This window comes from Anabrus simplex, chromosome 9 (genome assembly GCF_040414725.1).
Source record: "Anabrus simplex isolate iqAnaSimp1 chromosome 9, ASM4041472v1, whole genome shotgun sequence".
Classification (NCBI taxonomy): Eukaryota; Metazoa; Arthropoda; class Insecta; order Orthoptera; family Tettigoniidae; genus Anabrus; species Anabrus simplex.
The window spans coordinates 69,847,945-69,868,490 of NC_090273.1; the positions used below are offsets into that span (position 1 = coordinate 69,847,945).

Genomic DNA, 20,546 nt, shown 5'->3' on the forward strand with positions numbered 1-20,546 from the left:
AATGTATCGGCCTGTCATCATCATCATCATCATCATCATTTCCTTTTATCCAGCTGTAGCCAGGTAGGGGCAAATATGGTTCCTCTCCACTTTCTTCGGTCTTTCCACCATTCCTCCTCCAACACTGTGTCCCAGTCCAGGTTTCTTTCTATAATGCGGCGTTGGATGGTATCCTTCCATCTCAATCGTGGTCGTCCACGGCCTCTCCTTCCTTGCATTTGCATTTCGATCACCTTTTTAGGCATTCTTTCATTGCTCATCCGCTTTATGTGCCCAAACCATCTTAGTCGGCTCTTCTCTATTCTATCATTCATTTTTTCCACTCCAATTTCTTCCCGGATTTTTTCATTCCTTATTTTGTCTCTTCTACTCTTCTGTATCATACTCCTCAAGAACTTCATTTCAGCTGCCTGTATTCGACTTTCATTCTTCTTTGTCATTGTCCAAGTTTCTGCTCCATAAGTTGTTATGGGTACGTAATACATCTTGTATATAGTATCCTTTGCTTCTGTTGGCACATCTTTGTCCCATAACATGTTTCTTACACTATGATAGAAACAACTTCCAGCTTGAATCCTTTTACTAATCTCGGCATCCAGTCGAGCATTCTCCATTAATTCACTCCCCAGGTATTTAAATGTTTCCACTACTTCCAGGGGCTTGTCTGCAAATCTAATCTGACCTTTCCCTTCTTTCTCACCTCTAGTCATAACAAGAGTTTTACTCTTTTCTACACTTATTTTCAATCCACATTCATCGATCTTTCCATTCACCACATTCAGCTGTTCTTGAACCTTCCTGTCGTCTTCTCCCCAAATCACAATATCATCTGCAAATAACATAATGTTCATTTCTCTTCCTCCATATGCTGCTTTTGCTGTTCTCATGATGTCATCCATTACTATTGTAAACAGGATTGGTGATAGAACACTTCCCTGTCTCAGCCCACTAGTTATTTTGAACCAACTTGCCCTGCCAACTTGTGTTTGCACGCAACTACAACATTCCTTATACACTGCCATGATCATTTTTATTAATCCCTGTCCAATTCCTTTTTGCACCAGACTGTCCCAAACTTTCTTCTTGGGGACACTGTTATATGCCTTTTCAATGTCAATGAATGTCATCACCATATCATTCCTGTACTCCCAATGCTTTTCCATTAGTTGTCTCATAATGAAAATGGGCTCTATTGTTGACCTTCCACTTCTGAAACCAAACTGATTTTCCTGTATCTGATTCTCAACCCTCAACCTTATTCTACTTTCCAGTATCGGCCTGTATTGCGAGTAAATGGGGCCAGGATAAAGCTTCACGGTAAGTGAAAAAGCAGTCGGAGCTCTGAAATACGCAGACAAAAATATCATGTTTAAATGTTGCTTTTAGGATAAGAATGTTTTCATTCATTCTGAAATACATCTGTCACAATTACACCAACAGTACAGTAGAATTCCATTAGTCCAGCATCCAGCAGTCCGTAACGCCCGATGGTCTGGCATCATTCCAGGATTTTTAATGTTATTATCTCTTAATAATGATCTCTCCTGAACAATTTGATGCATTATTTGTCGAAACAATTGGAAATGTAGTTTTTTTATTATTTCAAAGTTAATAGTGCAAATGTATCTGATACAATCCAGTTGTTATGCATTGACTTACGTAAATATCTCTATCTCAGGAAATATTTAGTCTGGAAGGCTGTGTGCTACACTGAGTACTGGAAACCCAACCATATGATTAAAAAAAACCAGATTTGAAACATTGAATGTATGGGCCACGTTCAAGAATGGATGGAAACATGCCTTCAAAAACTGAAGCGGACAGAAGGAAAAGAGAAGTCGTAGATGGAAAGACTAAATGGTGAAGGAAGACTTACAAACATATCGATGAACTTCGGCATTATTATGGAATGTCAATAAGAAACAAAAGAGGAGTGTGTTATTAAACTAATGATTCTGCTGATCAACATTTTACTGCAAAACGCCGTGTTACAGCTGTTTTCACAGTACGCCTTAACTTATATCGTAGTAAGAGGTACTGCTCGATAGTACGGCATTTTCGGTAATCCGGCTCCGGGCCGGTCCCGATCGTGCCAGACTATCGGACTTCTTCTGTAGATCTGTTTACAAATATCACAAGTGTGGCCGGTTTTGGGACAGCAGCGGGGAAATGATGGAAGCCTCTCCAACTATTGTATAAAAAAATTTTTTTTCATTTATGGTGTTGTAAGACATTATCTATTTTGGACTTTTAAACCATTGGAAGAAAAATATTTTAATTTTTTTGTGCATGTAATAATAATAATTATTATTAATATGTGAAATGTTTTTGCATCTAAATTGTGAAACAGACTATAACTACATGTGCCGTTTATAGAAGCACATTTCCTTTTGCTTACTGTTGCGTCAAAGAACTCTCGAACATTGGTCAGCGGAAATGAAGAGACTTCTAATTGGTGAAAATAAAAAAGAATATTACTGGCGAATGTGAAAGTCGAGAGTAAATTCTGTATCCTGATTGGTCACTTGGGTGCTTGCACCATTTCCTGCTTCCCGACCTCTTCTGCTCCTTTGTGGAAGTGAAGGTTGCCTCCCTGTCTTTCGTTCTTTCGTTCTTGACCAGCCTAGTGAGTGGTTGCGCTCCTGCATCAGTCCCGTCGTGTAATGCCTGTCTCGGGGTAAACACTATTTCTTCTTGTTTTTCGGACATTAACTTGTGTAAATGTAATTTTTCCTTCTTTGCGTAGGAGTTTACCTTTGGAGTTCACATTTGCCATTAAATTATCAAAATGACAGCTTTTCAGCTAAGCATGTGTAATTTAGTCTTCGGAGGCAATTCCCCTTTCCTTTTTTTTTTTTTTAACCTTGTAAAAAACATGTAATTTAACTTTTCCTTGGGTTTGCCTCTCATAGTTCAGCTTGATATAACACGAACAAGTTGAATCTATGCTCTCTCTAGAAGCGTTTTTGTACTGACGCAAGTTTATTGTGCCTCTGTGTAGAGATTTAATTTTTTCTTTTTTTCTTAATTTGGTAAAATGGGATTATCCCTCGTTAAAAATCATCATGTAAAATTTCTTTGGTGTAGTGCACATACCTGAAGGCGCAATTAACATTTATCTCATAAATGAGTTTTGTTCAGTTCTTTCTGTATTCTTTTGTGTAACTGGAAAGTTTTATTTGTATGTAGTCCATATCTGCAGGCGCAGTTAACACTTTAACCTTCTAAATGAGTTTGTTTAGTTCTTTCATTGATGATTTCTTTTTTTTTTTTTGGTTCATCCTTCTTTTAATTTATTTTGTTCACTTAAAAAGAAAGTCAAGGGCAATTACCATGTTTTAATTCTTCGACCATGACAAATACATTCCATTACCCCGTAGGGTCTATGCCGTCTTCCATATCCTTCTTGTTGTTGTCATGTTTCCCAATCTGTTGTTTATGTTTTATGCTACTTCGAGTCCAAGAACTTGAGTTTCTTGTAATGTTTTTACTATGTTTTAATTCATAATGTTTATCATAAACCTTTTATTATTTTAACATTATTATTTTATTAGAATTGTGTAATCGGAGAGGTTACAACAAGCAGAACTCTGGTGCGACATTCTGCAAAGTTTACCGAGTTTTCTACGATATAAATATGTTATTACGTTTCAATGAAAATACTCTTACAGCACAGTTAGAAACTAAACAGGAAACATTAAGTGATTCGCATGTACCGAAGGCCAGTGGCTAGGGCAATGGGACTCACAGAACAAAAAAGGTGTGACAGAACAAAGAACACTCCTCCAGCACATGGTGGCACATTCCCAGTATCGAAGGGTGAAGGGCAGTGCATAGTGGTGCTTTTGATGGGACAGCGAGTCACGTCTGAGGCTCGCTTGAGAATGTTTTGAAACAACTGACACTCGGTGCTCCGGAACAATGGATATACTGTAACTGTGCACCAGCACAGTGTGCTGAAACAGGGACATAGCACCCAATCCTACTGGGTAGGAGTATTTATAGGAGTTTCCTTACCGATAAATCACATTGGGCTGAGGGTGGCCAATCACAAGTCTGAGTTCGAGCATTGAAGTGAAGTCCTTCAGCACAAGAATAGGTACTTGCTACACCATTCTCACAGCGTATGAACTTGTTACATTTGCCAGGCACAGGAAACATCCCAGATAAGAAGGGGCACTGTAAAATGTCATGAATCAGGATAATCCATCACTAAAATGAACATTACTTAGACGTGCACAGTAACTCTTAAGTCTGAAAGGTTCTGAAAGTACAAGCACACACATGATATGAAACATGACAACACTCAACATCTAGAACCTTCCTCTTTCACACGGCTTACATAATACCAAGGAATACTTACAAAAGTCAAGGACTATAAAACATGAATGGGTAGATGATGGCAGTCATGCACAACCGTTGCCTATGAGATATACAAGGCCAGGACATAGCTACTAATTTGTCGCTGAAAAGGCGGCCCAACTGTGTTCACGGTTTGGCCGCTAGATGTCAGGTTTCCGTTCTGTTCTTGACGGACTTTAACATTGTGATGTGCGGAGTAATTGTGATGCTGTGTTGATTTTGTGCAATTTTATTGTGAATACTGTTTCTGTCAGTGAGTGTCTGTGAGGTTGAGAAGAAGGTGCACTGCTGTGTACCTCTCTGCATTTTGGATGACACTAAAAAAGCATGAAAATTGACGTTCCATAGTTTCTCTTCTGAGTGCGGTTTAAGGGAGAAATGGAAGCAAACTATTTCTAGGCAAGGTGGTATAGTAGGATCTCTTTAGGTACCTAGCAATTCTTCTCATAAAACAGATTTCAGTGTAAGCACATCAATCAAATTTCCTTCTGTTTTCATTGTGTATCCTGTTCACAAACAGGAAAATGTCAAACGCAGGAAGTGTCCAGCTCCCAAAAATGATGTATTGCCATCAAAATTCAGTAAAACTTCCGATTCAGATAATAAATGGGAATAAAAAAAGAGAAATACGGTGAAACGACGCTAAATATTTGCGTAACGGGCATAATATCGCTCACCAAACGAAAAATGAGTACCGTACAAGTCTTGTTTCTATATCAAGGAAAGTCTACGAGTATCTCTGTTAAATCTAAAAAATATACGGATGAGAAAATTAAATACCAGATTACAGAAAATAATCTGTAAATTGAGAAGTAGGATACGGGTAATAAAATCAGAAAAAAGTTTTACGGTATCTGAACTTGACCAAAAAGCAAACCAAATTGTAAAGCATGCTAAAATTGGTCATTTAGGAGCTTTATTCCTGTTAGAACAAATTTAATTTTCTTCTTCTTTCTTCATCCGTTTACCCTCAAGGGTAGTGTCCTGGAACACCAGACTTTGGGTCGGCGGATACAGCTGGAGAGGATGACTAGTACCTCGCCCAGGCAGCCTCACCTGCTATGCTGAACAGGGGCCTTGCGGAGGGATGGGAAGATTGGAAAGGACAGGCAGGGAAGAGGGAAGGAAGTGGCCGTGGTCTTAAGTTAGGTACTATCCTGGCATTTGCCTGGAGGAGAAGTGGACAGCTACGGGAAACCACTTCGAGGATGGCTGAGGTGGTAATCGAACCCACCTCTACTCAGCTGACCTCCCGAGGCTGAGTGGACCCCGTTCCAGCCCTCGTACCACTTTTCAAATTTTGTGGCAGGGGCGGGAATCGAATCCGGACCTCCGCAAGGTGACAGCTAATCCCACTAACCACTACACCACAGAGGCGAACACAACTTTAATTTTATGGGAATAAAAAAATAGAAATACGGTGAAACGATGCTAAATATTTGCGTAACGGGCATAATATCGCTCACCAAACAACGGCTTCAATACGAATGTCAAAATATCAGATGTGCCGAGGAAAAGATTGGATCGCTGATAATTGGCAAAAGGGCGATTAAACCCAAAGTTATTTATGACCGCAATCTCGATCCGCTTATCGGATACTCACAAGGCACAATTAAAGGAATAGGTAAGAAGTGACAAACTCGCTATCAGATTTCTCTGCTTCTTTCATGAATTATTTATTTCGTTTAAGCATATTGTAAGAAATACGTTGTAGAATATAAGTCAAACAATTGCTCTTGGTCTATCTTTAATTCATATCTGTTTGCTGCCTTCTGAAATTACTAGTTTTAATGAATTTTTATAGTTTTTCATATTCGAACGTGTTGCAATGAGCGGGCGAAGACAGCTCAGTAAAGAGAAGTCTAGTGGTACTTGCCGGAAGTATCTGGAGGATGAGTCTAGTGTGCTGTATTTCCCGGCCTTGTGTATTTCGTAGGCAACGGCATAATACTCCCCCCCCACTATAATTAAGACATTTTAAACAGACAATAAAAGAAATGGATACACACAAACCTTGGAGAAGAAAAAAAGTCTCTCACACTTGATTTAAAATTGAGACAAGGAAAAGAAAGAAAACAAAATCAGGTAGAAACAATGACACAAAATGTTACAATTCAGTTTCCTGAAACCTAACAGCAATTAAAATAAATGAAATATTCATTTGTATTGATTACAATCAAGCTGCATCACTGTATCTTTCTCTTACACAGGACAAAGGACAAATTTAAAATTTGAATCCATTCTCATAACACTAAATAATCCACAAATTTTCTTAAGATATCTGAAATCATAGTTTTCCTCAGAACATATGATTATTTTTTCATAATAATGGAAATTACACTCTTGCTTAAGACTGTTGAAAATCACAGTACTAAAAGTAGAAATTACCGCAGTCTAGCTCACATGATAAAATTATGGCATCTCACTGGTCTCATTGATCTTCTCTGAAGTCTACCTGGGTAAACAGGTCTTGCAACTAACGTCTCTCACCCTATCATTTGAAAAATTTTCCAAGCTTCCACACAAGTTTGTTGTTCTACAACAAGTCTGGACTTCCCTCCTCCATAAGGGACCAATGACATTGATATGTAGTCTGAAAAGGCTGGGAATAATTAGGAAAGATGGCGCTGAGTTGAAATTTTTGTTTTCTTTTCAAGTACAGTTCTGCAGCAGATTTTCTGCATGCCAGGGAATCTTCTCGGTATCTGAGCATTATTTTTCTGACTTGAACTGAAATATTTTCATTGGAAGATGCATATAGTTTGTTTCCCAATGTCTGAATGTGTCTTTCTGCCAGTCCGTTTGTAGCTGGGTGTACTGATGCAACAAATTCCTGGAAAATCCCATTCAGAGTGCAGAACTGTCTTCTAGATCTTTGTAAGAGGAACAATATGGTTGTAAGTAATACTTGGTTCAAGAAAAGGGACATGCATAAGATCACAAGATATAGTTGAGACGATCTATATGGAACTGTGATTGATTATGTACTCGCCGTCCAAGAAGTTTGGAAGATTGTAAATGATGTCAAAGTAATTCCTAGTGAAAATCTGGATGGAGATCACAGGCTGTTGGTTGCAGATATCACAAAGAGAAGACCTCTTAAAGTCCACAACAAAAGGAGACAAAAAATAAAAACTTGGAGACTTTCTGAACCAAGGGTGAAGGAAATATTTTGAGAAAATGTTCAAAAGATGTTACCAAAAGAAGATCTGAGATCTGCAAATGAGGAATGGGATAACCTGAGGAGAGTATTGGTGAAGACAGCTGAGAGAGTATGTGGAAGGCAGAGCCAAATAAGAAAATCCAAAGAAATAGCATGGTGTAATGAGGATGTAAAAGCTGCTGTCAAAGCTAGAAATGGCACAAGAAGAGCTTTGTACCATGCCAGAGTGTGAGGAAATCCAAGTGAAATCAAGGATAAACTATCATTTTACAGAGAAAAAAATTACAAGTCAAAAGAATAGTTGAGTTAGAGAAACGGAAATGCAAAGAAGATCTTGTCAATAGAATAGGGCAAGACAAACAAAAGAAGCTCCTGTATAGCATTGTTAAAAACAAAAGAAATAATAATAGTACTATCAACACAGTAGAGCTTCCAAACAGAGATGTAACTTGAAATGAAAATGAAATATTACAGGAGTTCAGTAGATATTTCAATCACTTACTGAACTGTAATCCAATTGACGACACACAAGATGACCCTCTAAACCCTATAAATTATAATGTAGAAAGTTTGACCTGGCTGGAAGTGGAAACAGCAATATGTAAAATGACAAACAACAAGTCTGCAGGATTGGATGAGTTCAGTGTGGACATGATCAAAGCACTTGCGGAACCTGGAATACAATGGTTGTACAAAGTACTAAATCAAATTTGGGAAGAAAATGAAATCCCCAGTGACTGGAGGCAAGGAGTGATTATTCCACTATTTAAGGAAGGTGACAATTATAGAGGCATAACCCTTCTATCTCATGGCTTAAAAATATATGAGACCATCCTGGAGAGAAAAAAATCAGAAAATTTGTTGAACCTAAACTTGAGGAAGAACAACATAGATTTAGAGTGAACAGATCAATGCTAGACCTCATGTTTTTTGAAAAGAATGCTCTTTGAAAAATACTGAGATAAGAATAGAATGGTTATAGTTGTATTCTTGGATACTGAGAAGGCATATGACCGTGTACCATGTAAGCACATATGGGAATGTCTGAGACGTAAAGAAGTACCAGATGAGATTATAGCTCAAGCAAAACAACTATATCAAGAGACAAAGAGCTGTGTGCAAATTCAAGGAACTTGTCTATCATCACTTCTCTTCATTATTACTATAATGGATAAGGTTATAAAAGCAGTGACCGGGCGAGTTGGCCGTGCGCGTAGAGGCGTGCGGCTGTGAGCTTGCATCCGGGAGATAGTAGGTTCGAATCCCACTATCGGCAGCCCTGAAGATGGTTTTCCGTGGTTTCCCATTTTCACACCAAGCAAATGCTGGGGCTGTACCTTAATTAAGGCCACGGCCGCTTCCTTCCAACTCCTAGGCCTTTCCTATCCCATCGTCGTCTTAAGACCTATCTGTGTCGGTGCGACGTAAAGCCCCTAGCAAAAAAAAAAAAAAAAAAAAAAAAAAAAAAAAAAAAAAAAAAAAAAAGCAGTGAAAATGAAGGATCAGACAACAAATGCACTTGTATTTGCTGACGATGTTATGCTATGGGGTGAGACAGAAGCAGAAGTTCAAGCTAAACTAGATCTTTCGCAAGAGGAATTAGAAAAAATGGGAATGATCATCAGCTGAACTAAAGCCGTAGGTTTAGTGACGAGTCGAAATCCTGAAGCAGTCCTCCTGCGAGTGCAAAACGAAGAAGTAGACATTATCAATAACTTCAAATACTTATGGAGCTTTGTTTTTTCTGACAATACCATAAACCAAGAAATAGGCAATAGAATACGAAATGTATCAAAATTCTATGACTCCGTCCGCCAATTATTTTGGGATGACTCATTTCCCCGAGCTTGCAAGCTCACGCTGTACAAAAAGTATTCGGCAACAACTTGGATTGGACAAGAGCCTGTTGGGAACCTTGGAATTAAGCAGATTATGAAGGTATGGAAAATCCCGGACACTCCATGTGAGATTTGTGCTGGACAAAGTGGAGGCGGACAGGATTTCTCCAGGTACTCCGGTTTCCCCTGTCATATCTTTCCAGCAACACTCTCCAAAATCATTTCATTTCATCTGTCATTCATTAATCATTGCCCCAGAGGAATGCGATAGGCTTTGGCAGCCGGTACAATTTCTAATAATAATAATAATGTTATTTGTTTTACGTCCCACTAACTACTCTTTTACGGTTTTCGGAGACGCCGAGGTGCCGGAATTTAGTCCCGCAGGAGTTCTTTTGCGTGCCAGTAAATCTACCAACACGAGGCTGACGTATTTGAGCACCTTCAAATACCACCGGACTGAGCCAGGATCGAACCTGCCAAGTTGGGGTCAGAAGGCCAGCGCCTTAACCGTCTGAGCCACTCAGCCCGGCGGTACAATTTCTATCCTCGCTGCTAGATAGGGGCTTCATTCATTCCATTCCTGACCCAGTCGAATGACTGGAAACAGGCTGTGAATTTTTAATGATTGTACGGACATATGAGAAGGATGGCTCCAATTAGGACCCTAAGAGCATACTCTAAAAGGAATGTTGTTGGTAAGAGGCATAGAATGTTGTTGGTTAAGAGGCCCAGAGGCCTTGTGATAGTTGGGACAAGCAAAATTTCAAAGACCTTGCCAAACGTGATGTAAATTGGCAGCAAAATGTAGAACATCAGCTGTGGATGGACAGGACGAACTGGAAGAGGCTTGTAAACACCCGCACCCGGCTTGCTGGAGCGGAAAATCAATGATGATGATGATGATGATGATGATGATGATGATGAAAATTGAGACCATGCTTCAGGAAAATCCAAGAGAGGCAAAGTTATCCTTCAACAAATTAAACGTAGACATACTTGTACAGGCATCTCCTAGAATTCTTTATTTTTCAGCATTTAAATTTTGCATCAATACGATTCAAAACGTGATATTCACCCAAGGATCCTGCATAATCAATGTTTACTCTATCCCATTTTTCTTTCAGTTCAACCCAAGGGTGTACTGGATAGATTTGCTTGCGTCGCAACACAAGGTTTACATTCTTTTACTGCTTTCCCGATATCTCTGTCGATTCCTGGCCGATATATATATTGTTGAGCTAACCGCTTCATTTTCATGATGCCTAAATGAGTGTTGTCAAGTTCAGCCAGAATCTGGAACTGTAATTTTGGAGGAACGACAACTTGACAACTCTATTATCTCTGAACACAATGCCATCCTGCAAAGCGAACTGAGACTCGGACTACTTAATTTTCAAGTCTGATACCATCTTGCTTAATTCTGGATCCTTTCTCATCTCAGTTCTGCTCAAAAACTGAGAGATTGTCTGAGAGAATATATGGTGTACCTCTTCACCAGCCTTTGGTTGTGGTATCATTTACAACCATTGACCCGATTCGAGGGAGTTAGGGTCATCTTCCTTATCCTACACTTGAGTAATTTTTGTCTGGCGCATCCACATTGTGGGGGTGAGCATCCTTCACTTCAGTAGACCAGAATGGTAGGATGGCTAAATTCAGGTAAGGACTCAGTCCCACAGGGTATATCACAAAAACCAGAGTGACATTTACGGGACAGTAGTTGCTCGGTATGGTGTAGATGGTGGTTGAAGCAACCCATACTCCAAAGGGTTAATTTGAAGAAGACACCACAACTGTCTTGCGGCGAAGAAAGATCTTCAAAGGCTAGGAGAATAAACCCTGACAAAAAATCCAATCTGTGTTAGGCCTACCATGTCAACAGAATAGGAATAAAATAAAGAATTGCTTTCAAAGTTAAAAAAAAAAGTGTCAGAAAGAAAAGTATACTGAATGTAGACCATGCTTCAAAAGCTCTTTGAACTAATGACGACTTTATGTCTGTAGATCCTCTAAGAAGCACAAAAAGAACCAATTATAGGAATCAGCTTTGGATTTGTCCTCCATACACACAGTAACAATTTCAGTACACTGAAAAACAGGAGATAATATGAGTCCATCTTGTCAATACTATACAAAAGACTATTTAATACATATTATCTAATTGTACATTTTTTTGAGAAAAAAAAGTTTCTCTTCTTCAGCAAAATAATATTTACCAAAATCCAATTACTTCATTAGAATGATAAATTAATTGACTGTAGGTAGACAATTCAGACCACTGTTATTGTTTGAGTCATCAGTCCATGGACTGGTTTAATGCAACCCTCCATGCCACACTATTCTGTGCTAACCTTTCATTTCTGCATCCTACATCTGATCTAATCGCTTGTCATATTCATATCTTGGTCTGCCCCTACCATTTTTACCTCCTAGACTTCCTTCAAAAACCAACTGCACAAGTCCTGGATGTCTTAAGATGTGTCCTATCCGACAATGCAGCTGGTCTCCTCCAATCCTTGGATGAAAGTCGAAGAAGTATCTGGCATGAAACAGTGGAATCCCTAGATTACACCTATACTAGCAGAAAGGCCTGGTCTATAATTAGGAAACTGGATTCTTCAAACCCTGCAACTAAGAGATCAAAAACAGCCATCAGTCTGGATGACTTTGCTAATCGTCTAATATCAGTTTCCAAAAACACAAAAGACAAGCAAACCAAAAAGGATATCAAATTAAAGTTGAACATCAAGAAAAGAGCAGCGCCGCAGTCTTCTGAATTCTCTACTCCACTCAAAGAAGGGGAAACTAAAGCCACAATAAAATGGTCAACCAATTTCTTCACTAATATTCTGCAAACTGGAAACATCCCAACTCTGATGAAGAAAACAAGATAATAGCCATACTGAAACCAAATAAAGATCCATCTAAAGTGGAAGGCTACCGTCCAATAGCACTTCTACGTGTTACATATAAACTCCTTGACCGACTGATCTACAATAGAATTTATGAAACAATCAACAGCTACATTCCTACAGAGCAAGCAGGATTTAGGCCCGGAATAAGTTGTAATGATCAAGTACTGCTCTCACCATGTATATCGAAAATGGATACGAGAGGAAATCAGTAAGCATGGCTGCCTTTTTGGATCTATCAGCTGCCTTGATACTGTTAATACTGTCTGGTGAGAAGGACTGCTCCTAAAATTTTTGAGTGTGATCCCATGTCATAAACTTACAGTCTTACTTAGCAATAGGTACTTCCAGATATACGCTGATAATGACAGAAGTAGAGTGTTTAAATTAAACGATGGTTTACCTCAATGATCAGTCCTCGTCCCCCTTCTTTTCAGTCTGTACATATACGACTTCCCAGACACATCATCAAGAAAATTCATTTATACTGATGACATTTGTTTGGTGACTCAGTGCTCCAACTTTTATGATGCTGAAACTACTTTAGCCACTGATATGGAAGCCTTGGATGTATACTTCAAGAAATGGTGCCTTCACCTAAATCCTCAAAAAACAGTTATATCTACATTCCACTTATGCAACAGACAGTCTAAGATGATCAGAAGCTCTCCTAAAGGTTTGGAAGAACATTCAGCAGAACCTCCAACTACCCATCCATCAAGATATTACGCACACTGAACATCAGCGACTTAAATCAAGGAAACCACCCTGGCGTACAGCAATGGATCTTGAAAGAACCTCTTTTCATGTTAACAGTTCATGGAAAGCCCAGTGGAATCAGTCTTCAGTAGTGAACAAACATCTAGTTGAGGATCCTTCTAAACACGTACAAGGATTTGATCTTCCAACACGACAGTGGAGAATCATCAATCGGATAAGAACTGGACAAGGCATATGTGGTTATCTGTTGTGCAAATGGGGTTGGACTAGCTCTGCCGATTGTGATTATGGTCTCTCTTCTCAGTCAATCCACCACATTGTTGCTAACTGCCCAATTCAAGCTTTCAAAGGAACGCTAATGGACATTCACCGCACATTGGATGAAGTAGTTGATTGGGTCAAAATGCTAGACCTATAGTTGTAGTATAGTACGGACTTGTGACTACGCACATTTATCCTGAAACTATATACATGTCATACATTCATCATACGATAAATAAATAATAAATAACAGGTTGAAGTAGTGGACTGGTTCCAATATCTATGTAGCATGACTGCTAGTAATGCCAGGATGGAGCCAAAAATACTGAATAGAGTAACCAAAGGGTCCCATTTCTATAGTCTTGTATGAAACTTACTATGGGACAGGAAGGTTCCTCAAAGAACAAGTAATACCTCATTCCCATTCTTACATAATCTTTGGAAATATGCACTTTGATATCAAGGAACATTAGCAAGTTTCAAGCTTGTGAGATAAAGCTTCTAAAAACTGGCCTCCAAAAAACAGGACTTGATCATAATGGATAGACCAAATGAGGGACGATGTGGAGAACAAAGGACAGAACTGGGAATTTGTCATGAAAAATTAAACCTTTTCAGACATGCAACATTGGAGGGCAGTCATTTACAACCACCTGACCCAGCATGATGGAAAGACTCAATGGGGTTGATGACTTCTTCACCGAATGAAATATCAGTAGTTACAGATGTATGCCATACTGGTGCCATTGATAATCATTATTCTGGTTTTCTTTGTCTATGTTGAAGTGTACTGGATAATCACATCCAGACAGAAATGATGCATAATGTAAGAGGTGAGCAGGTGTCATTTGAGGTACAGCCTCATTATGGTGAAAATTGCATCTCAGTGGCTCATTGTCCCAAGTGTAAAATGACAGTCAGAACTGTAGTTGTAGAAGTTTCTGATGGGAAATACAATTGCTAATGCTTCTCGATCTAAATGGCTATAATCTCTCTGAATCAGTGAGTGAGCATGAGGCACAAGCAATAGCTCTTTCTTCACCTGTGATGGCTTAGCACCACACCAATTCCTGTTGGACTGGCATCTCAGATAAGAATGACTGGCAGGCTAGGATTGTATGTGTCAGAGTTCAAAGACAGCAGTGGAAATCTAGTGGAAATTTTTCATTTTATTGCATAAAAAATTATTTGGATTTTGTTTAAAATTTTATTCCATTTGTTTGGACTTCTGGACATCCAAAACATAAATTATTACGGGGCATACTATACTAACACGCGCAGTTCTGGAAGCGAGTTTCTGGTTGCACAAGCAGAAATTTTCTAATACATGCAATTCTCACACTATCAGCAAGAAAGAAGAGACATTTGAATGGAGAAAATAAATGTTGTAATTGGGTGAATGTTAGACACTAACTGGCAAAATGGAGGAATGTGTAGACTTAATGAAAACAAGGAACATAAACATACTGGGTCTCAGTGAAACTAAGTGGAAGAGAAAAGGATCAAATGAACTCAGAGAGGGATATCATCTATTCTGATTGGAATACAGGATGACATGATACACAGGATCAAGAATTTGTATGAAGATACCTGAAATAAAGTCAAAACACCTGCAGGAATGACTGAAACCTTTGATATAAAATCTGGGTTAAGACAGGGTGTTTTGTCTCCTCTTCTTTTCATCACTGTGATGAACGAGATTCAGAGAAAAGTTCACCAAACCATTGGAGGTAGGAAAATGAGAGTTATCTTGTTTGCAGACGGTGGGGGACTCTAAAGAAGACCTCCAAGGACAAATAAACTCCTGGAAAGACGCTGCTAAAGAATATGGACTCATGAATATGGACTCATCTTCAGCCAAGAGAAAAGTGAGGTTATTGTCATGAAGAGATATGGACAACCAATAGGACATATTGAAATGGAGGGGAAACAGCTACAGATGAACCATCAATTCAAATATCTTGGAAGTGTTATCTCTGATACTGGTTCTATATCAAGGAAATTTCCCACAGAATTCAGGCAAGTAGCAACTTTTGCAAAATAGTTAAAGACATAATATGGAACAAAAAAATACCAGCAAAATGTAAGAGAGTCATATATGAAACCTATTACGTACCAATCCTGACCTATGGTTGCGAAACATGGACCATGAGAAATAAAGATGTTAGTAGAATTCCGGCAGCAGAAATGAAATTTGTCCGTTACATGATCAGTAAAACACGGACGGACAGAGTCCGTAATGAGGAAATCCGCAAGCAGGCTCAAGTTGTAAGACTGCAGGACAGAATAACAGTGCAGCAACTGAGATGGTATGGACATATGCGACACATGGGAGATAACAGATTACCAAAAAAAATGTATGATCTAAAACTTGAAGACAAAAGACCAAGAGGGCGACCAAGACTCAGGTACAAGGACATGGTGAAGATTGACATTCAACAGCGAGGACATACTTTGGAAAGCATCAAAGAAGGAGGAAAGTTCAGAGACCGCAACTGGTGGAGAAGCCTCGTTCACTGACCCATCGCTTAAGATGGAACGACGTGGGGTATGTATGTATGTATGTATGTATGTATGTATGTATGTTAGATCCAAGGGTGAATTCTGTATTTTGATTAGTTTCCATTTATAACTACACCATTTCCTGTTTCTGGAACTTTCCCACTCCATCGATTACAGCGGCGAAGCGTCTGCGTCTTTATCGTCTGACTAGGTTAGCGAGCAGTCGTGCTAGCACCAAGCACTCCCCTTCATGGGATCCTGACTACCTCAGCACTGTTCTTTCTTACATGCTTGGTTTTAACTTTACCTAAATTTAAGTGCAAAACTGAAACTTTCTCTCTTTATGAGAGAGTTTTCCCTTGAATCAGACATTCACCGCTAATTTTGTCTAATGACTTAGATTCTCAGCTAAGATCATCTATAATTTGTTTGGAGGGAAAACCCTTTTCTTTACCTTTTCTGTACTAATGTTAATTTTATCCATCAGGTTTGCCATCCAGAAGTTCTGTTTACCCACTCTAAAATGTAATTGATTTCATTTGGTCATTTACTGAAGTGTACCAGTGATGACGCAAGTGTTCCTTTCATCTATTAGTTGGGGAAAATTTTCATTAGTCCTCTTGTTTTGTGTAGAATGGGACAAGCCCTCACATTAATTGAAGTGTGTCATTGGAATAGGTTTTTGATATGTTTGAATTTATTGCCAAACAACTTGTAATTTAGAAAAATTTATTTTGGCTCACTGCGTATGTCTCAAGGTATGTCAATATTTTTGTTTCATTTCGATTATGTTACCGGAGTTCTGTTTAAAATTTTTCTTGAGTTCTTAAAATACTTATGCTTTAAAATAAATGGTGGGCTACTAGGAAATTACCTTTCCGAAAATTTATTTCACCAAAGGATATGTTTCACTACCTCTTATGCCGCTTTCCACATCCTATTCGTAGTTGTCATTCTTCCTACTTGTTTCGAAATTTTGTGTTACGATATGTATAAGTTATTTAAGGTTTATTTTCATGTTTTAAATGTCTTCCTTTATAATTATTATGTGTTAATATGCCCATACAAGGTTACAGTATGGAACTAACAAATGATCATTGCACAGTTCATTTCTCAATCACAGGAATGATGATTCACATGCTGCTGACCAAACATACCACTGACCTTTTCTTAACAAGCATTAAAAGGGGATAGGAAATGGGTGAAAAGTATGGGAATAGTACATGATTGTTCCAAGAAATCAATACACTTCCTCTCGTTTCTCATATGCAGGAAATTTACCGACTTTTTTTGCTTCAACAACTTATCCCAGGTATTCTATCTTTCCTTCAAGGAACATTCATGAACTTCTACTGACATGTAGGTCATATTCAGAAAACTGTTTCAAACAGCAACATAGATTTTGTAAATATTCTTTAACTACTGTACTATTATGTCATCAAAATATGGCTCAAAATTGCACAATCCTCTTAAAATTTGAGAAATAATGTTGTTAAATTCAGCAAGCATAGTTTTAATTCGGAAGCCGAGGCAGTTCATCCTGTAAGTCTCCCCACATCTCAAGATTGTCTGGATTATGGAATTTTCATCATCTTATCTACTTTCAAATGAAAATATGTTTTGAACAGATCTAGTTTGCAAAAATACTTTGAACCAGGAAGGCTGTTCAAAACAACCTCTACTTGACATACAAGATAGTTGGCTGCAACCAATTTGGAGTAGACTTCACATTATAATCTACATACGACAAGACTCCACTGTCAATCAATCAATCAATCAATCAATCAATCAATCAATCAATCAATCAATCAATCAATCAATCAATCAATCAATCAATCAATCAATCAATCAATCAATCAATCAATCATCTAGATTCCTATCAATTGCTTACCAAGTACTTTCTTAAATTATTTCAAAGAACTTGGAAATTAATTGAACATTTTCCTTGATAAATTATCCCAAACACATATCTCTTCCTATAAATTAATGTTTGCCCCAGTTTGACCTCTGTACTTCCGAGTTTCCTAGTTTTAAAAGCTCCACTCAAGCTTATCCATCTACTAATGCCATTCCACACCACCTCTCCACTGACAGCTCAGAGAATTAACATACCACTAAGTCGAGCAGCTTGTTTCCTTATGCCCAAATTTTACCAGTCCAAAGTTTGCAACATTTTTATAATAATATTTTTTCCGAAATCACTCAGAACAAATTTTTCTGCTTTCATTCAGATCTTTTCCAGTTCTCATATCAAATAATCTTGGTGAGGTCATTATACACTAGAATCATATTCTAAATGGGGTCTTATCAGTGACTTACATGCCTCTTGTTAACATCCTTACTACAATCTGCAAATTATCCTTGTTTCTTGTACAAGGAACAAAACAAAATTTTTGGTCAACACACAGTGGCACACACTCCCTCTCCTACTTGAAGGTCAATGAATCAAATTTTATGATACTCACTGGAAGCTCACACTTAGCATTTTCTGGCAAGTCACAATGCTTGAACAAGGCATTGAAGTGTAGGCCTTGAGGACACCTTTTCACTAAGGGTTGGCCATGTGTACAGCGCATGTATAAGTCACAGTGATTATCGACTGGGAAGATGCCATTCTCCATTGGACACTAGAACACAAAAATACAATGTTAAATGGAAATATACTTTATATGCAGTATGGGTAATAGCAATCTTTAGTGGTTCAACTGAAATGACTATAATTAGCAGAGATAGTAATTTTAACTGGCTCATCATTCCAGGTAGTTTCTGGTCAACTCAACCAGTTCTTCAGATAAGATCATGAGAAGTTCTTCTCTTTGGTGTATCCCTGCTAGAGGTCAAGACCAATCAAGCTGCAGTGCCTTTATCTCCTGCACCAGACATTAAAAAAAAAGTGTGAAACTTCAACCTCCACAACACTCCTTGGCCATTAGGCAAGAAGGATCATTTTAGCCTCCTTTGACCTGCATGGACAAACAGTACGCAGCAATTTTGCCGTTTGTACTCCTGTTTCAGTTTGATCATAAAGCAAAAGAAGAACTAATGAATATCCTAGGGCTTTTGTATATGATATTTATGAATTTATACTTCCTAAGCCATTTAGGTATGTGAGATGGTCTGTCTTAAACTGTTTTCTTCTAAGATTTCATCCCAACATCTAATAAGGTTTCTATGTTTTTAGGAATGCCTATCATTATTTACAAAAGTAACTTCAAATTTAAGCTGCTTGTTTCCTAATATTTCCAGGGAGTTCGAATGCAAATCTCTAAATGACTCAGAACGGCTAACTAAAATAGACTGAAGTCTCATGGGAAATAAATGACTCATATTTCTTTCTGTTATTAACTCTTGATTTACGTTCATTAACTCTATATCCTTCTTCATCTACTGGAATCATTTCAGGTTTGTTTTAGGCCTCTAATCAAATGTGTCAAAGATTTATTTAGTTCACCCATCAATATACAATAATTTTTCTTGAAATGACTGAATACAATTACTGTATTTCTTTACATTTTAGATTTCAAAAATTAGAAATGTTTAAACAATGTATTGCAATCAACAGCATTGGAGTTACTTTATATATTCCTACTTTTAGTTCAAACATTTAATATCACGATATACAGTACTTTCTACAGGGGGAGAACTCTTGTTCGAATTTCAGGAAGGGTCTCATTTTCAACTGTTTTGCTTTGGATACAATTAGAATAGTCAAAACTGCTCAAAGTATTATTACATATTGCTGAGGCCCTCAGCATCTCCACTTCTTCTTTTCCTTAGCATTATCCTGCAGGTGCACGGTTCACATTTTAGATCAATATGTGCCATCTCATGTTATACGCAACAAGTTCAAGCTGAGCTGTCTTCATGTCAGTGACTACTGTACCGAGCTCGATAGCTGCAGTCGCTTAAGTGCGGCCAGTATCCAGTATTCGGGAGATAGTAGGTTCGAACCCCACTGTCAGCAGCCCTGAAAATGGTTTTCCGTGGTTTCCCATTTTCACACCAGGCAAATGCTGGGGCTGTACCTTAATTAAGGCCATGGCCGCTTCCTTCCCACTCCTAGCCCTTCCCTGTCCCATCATCGCCATAAGACCTATCCTTGTCGGTGCGACGTAAAGCAACTAGCAAAAAAAAGAAAGAAAAAAAAAAGAAAGAAAAAAGGGACTACTGTATTTAGTCACCATCATCTTAACCTTCTGCGAGGTTGCTTGCCCTTGATGGTGAAGTTATAGGCACTATAAGCAATGATACTAGTCACTCCTATCAGGACATGGCCGTGCTGTACCACCTCAGGTGCCCCTCCCACATTTGCTCCTCAGTGGGAGCAACTTCTCTCTTATGCCAGATCGTGTCATTGGTGCAGTGATCAAGGAGATGAACTGCAAGAGACCATGGCATATAGAAGACACTCAACATTTTTGGTGACTGCCTTATTCAATGCCCCAGGTTGGACCATGGTGCGATATACCTTTGATTTAAGATGGCCTAGAACAGAATCCTGCATGACAGCTCACACTGAGCCAGCCGGACTGTTATGCTCACTGCTCCATTGTCTCCAGAGGGTGCTGATGGGGCTCAAGGACACCTCAGTGGCTTCTGTATAACAAAGCTCACTCTGGCTCAGGCTATGTTGTCACTAGGTGTGCAAGAGGATCTGAGCCACGCAAACACTGGTAGCACACAGCAGGCATGTGAACAGATACAGGATGAGGCAGCAAACACAATGATATTAGCTGAGCTGAGGAGGAAATCGACTGGTCCCGTAGCCCACTAAAATCTGGACCA

The 20,546-nt window shown here is 38.7% G+C and overlaps 1 protein-coding gene across 1 annotated transcript in view; it reads right to left on the minus strand.

The window, feature by feature from the left end:
• LOC136880867 (myosin-3) overlaps positions 1 to 20,546 on the minus strand; it is a 299,781-nt gene that overhangs the window by 11,653 nt on the left and 267,582 nt on the right. The window contains exons 36-37 of the mRNA XM_067153408.2: positions 18,227 to 18,388; positions 4,018 to 4,179 (exon numbers count right to left, since the gene is read on the minus strand). Coding sequence (XP_067009509.2) covers positions 4,018 to 4,179; positions 18,227 to 18,388 — 324 coding nt within the window. The remainder of the gene's footprint in view (positions 1 to 4,017; positions 4,180 to 18,226; positions 18,389 to 20,546) is intronic.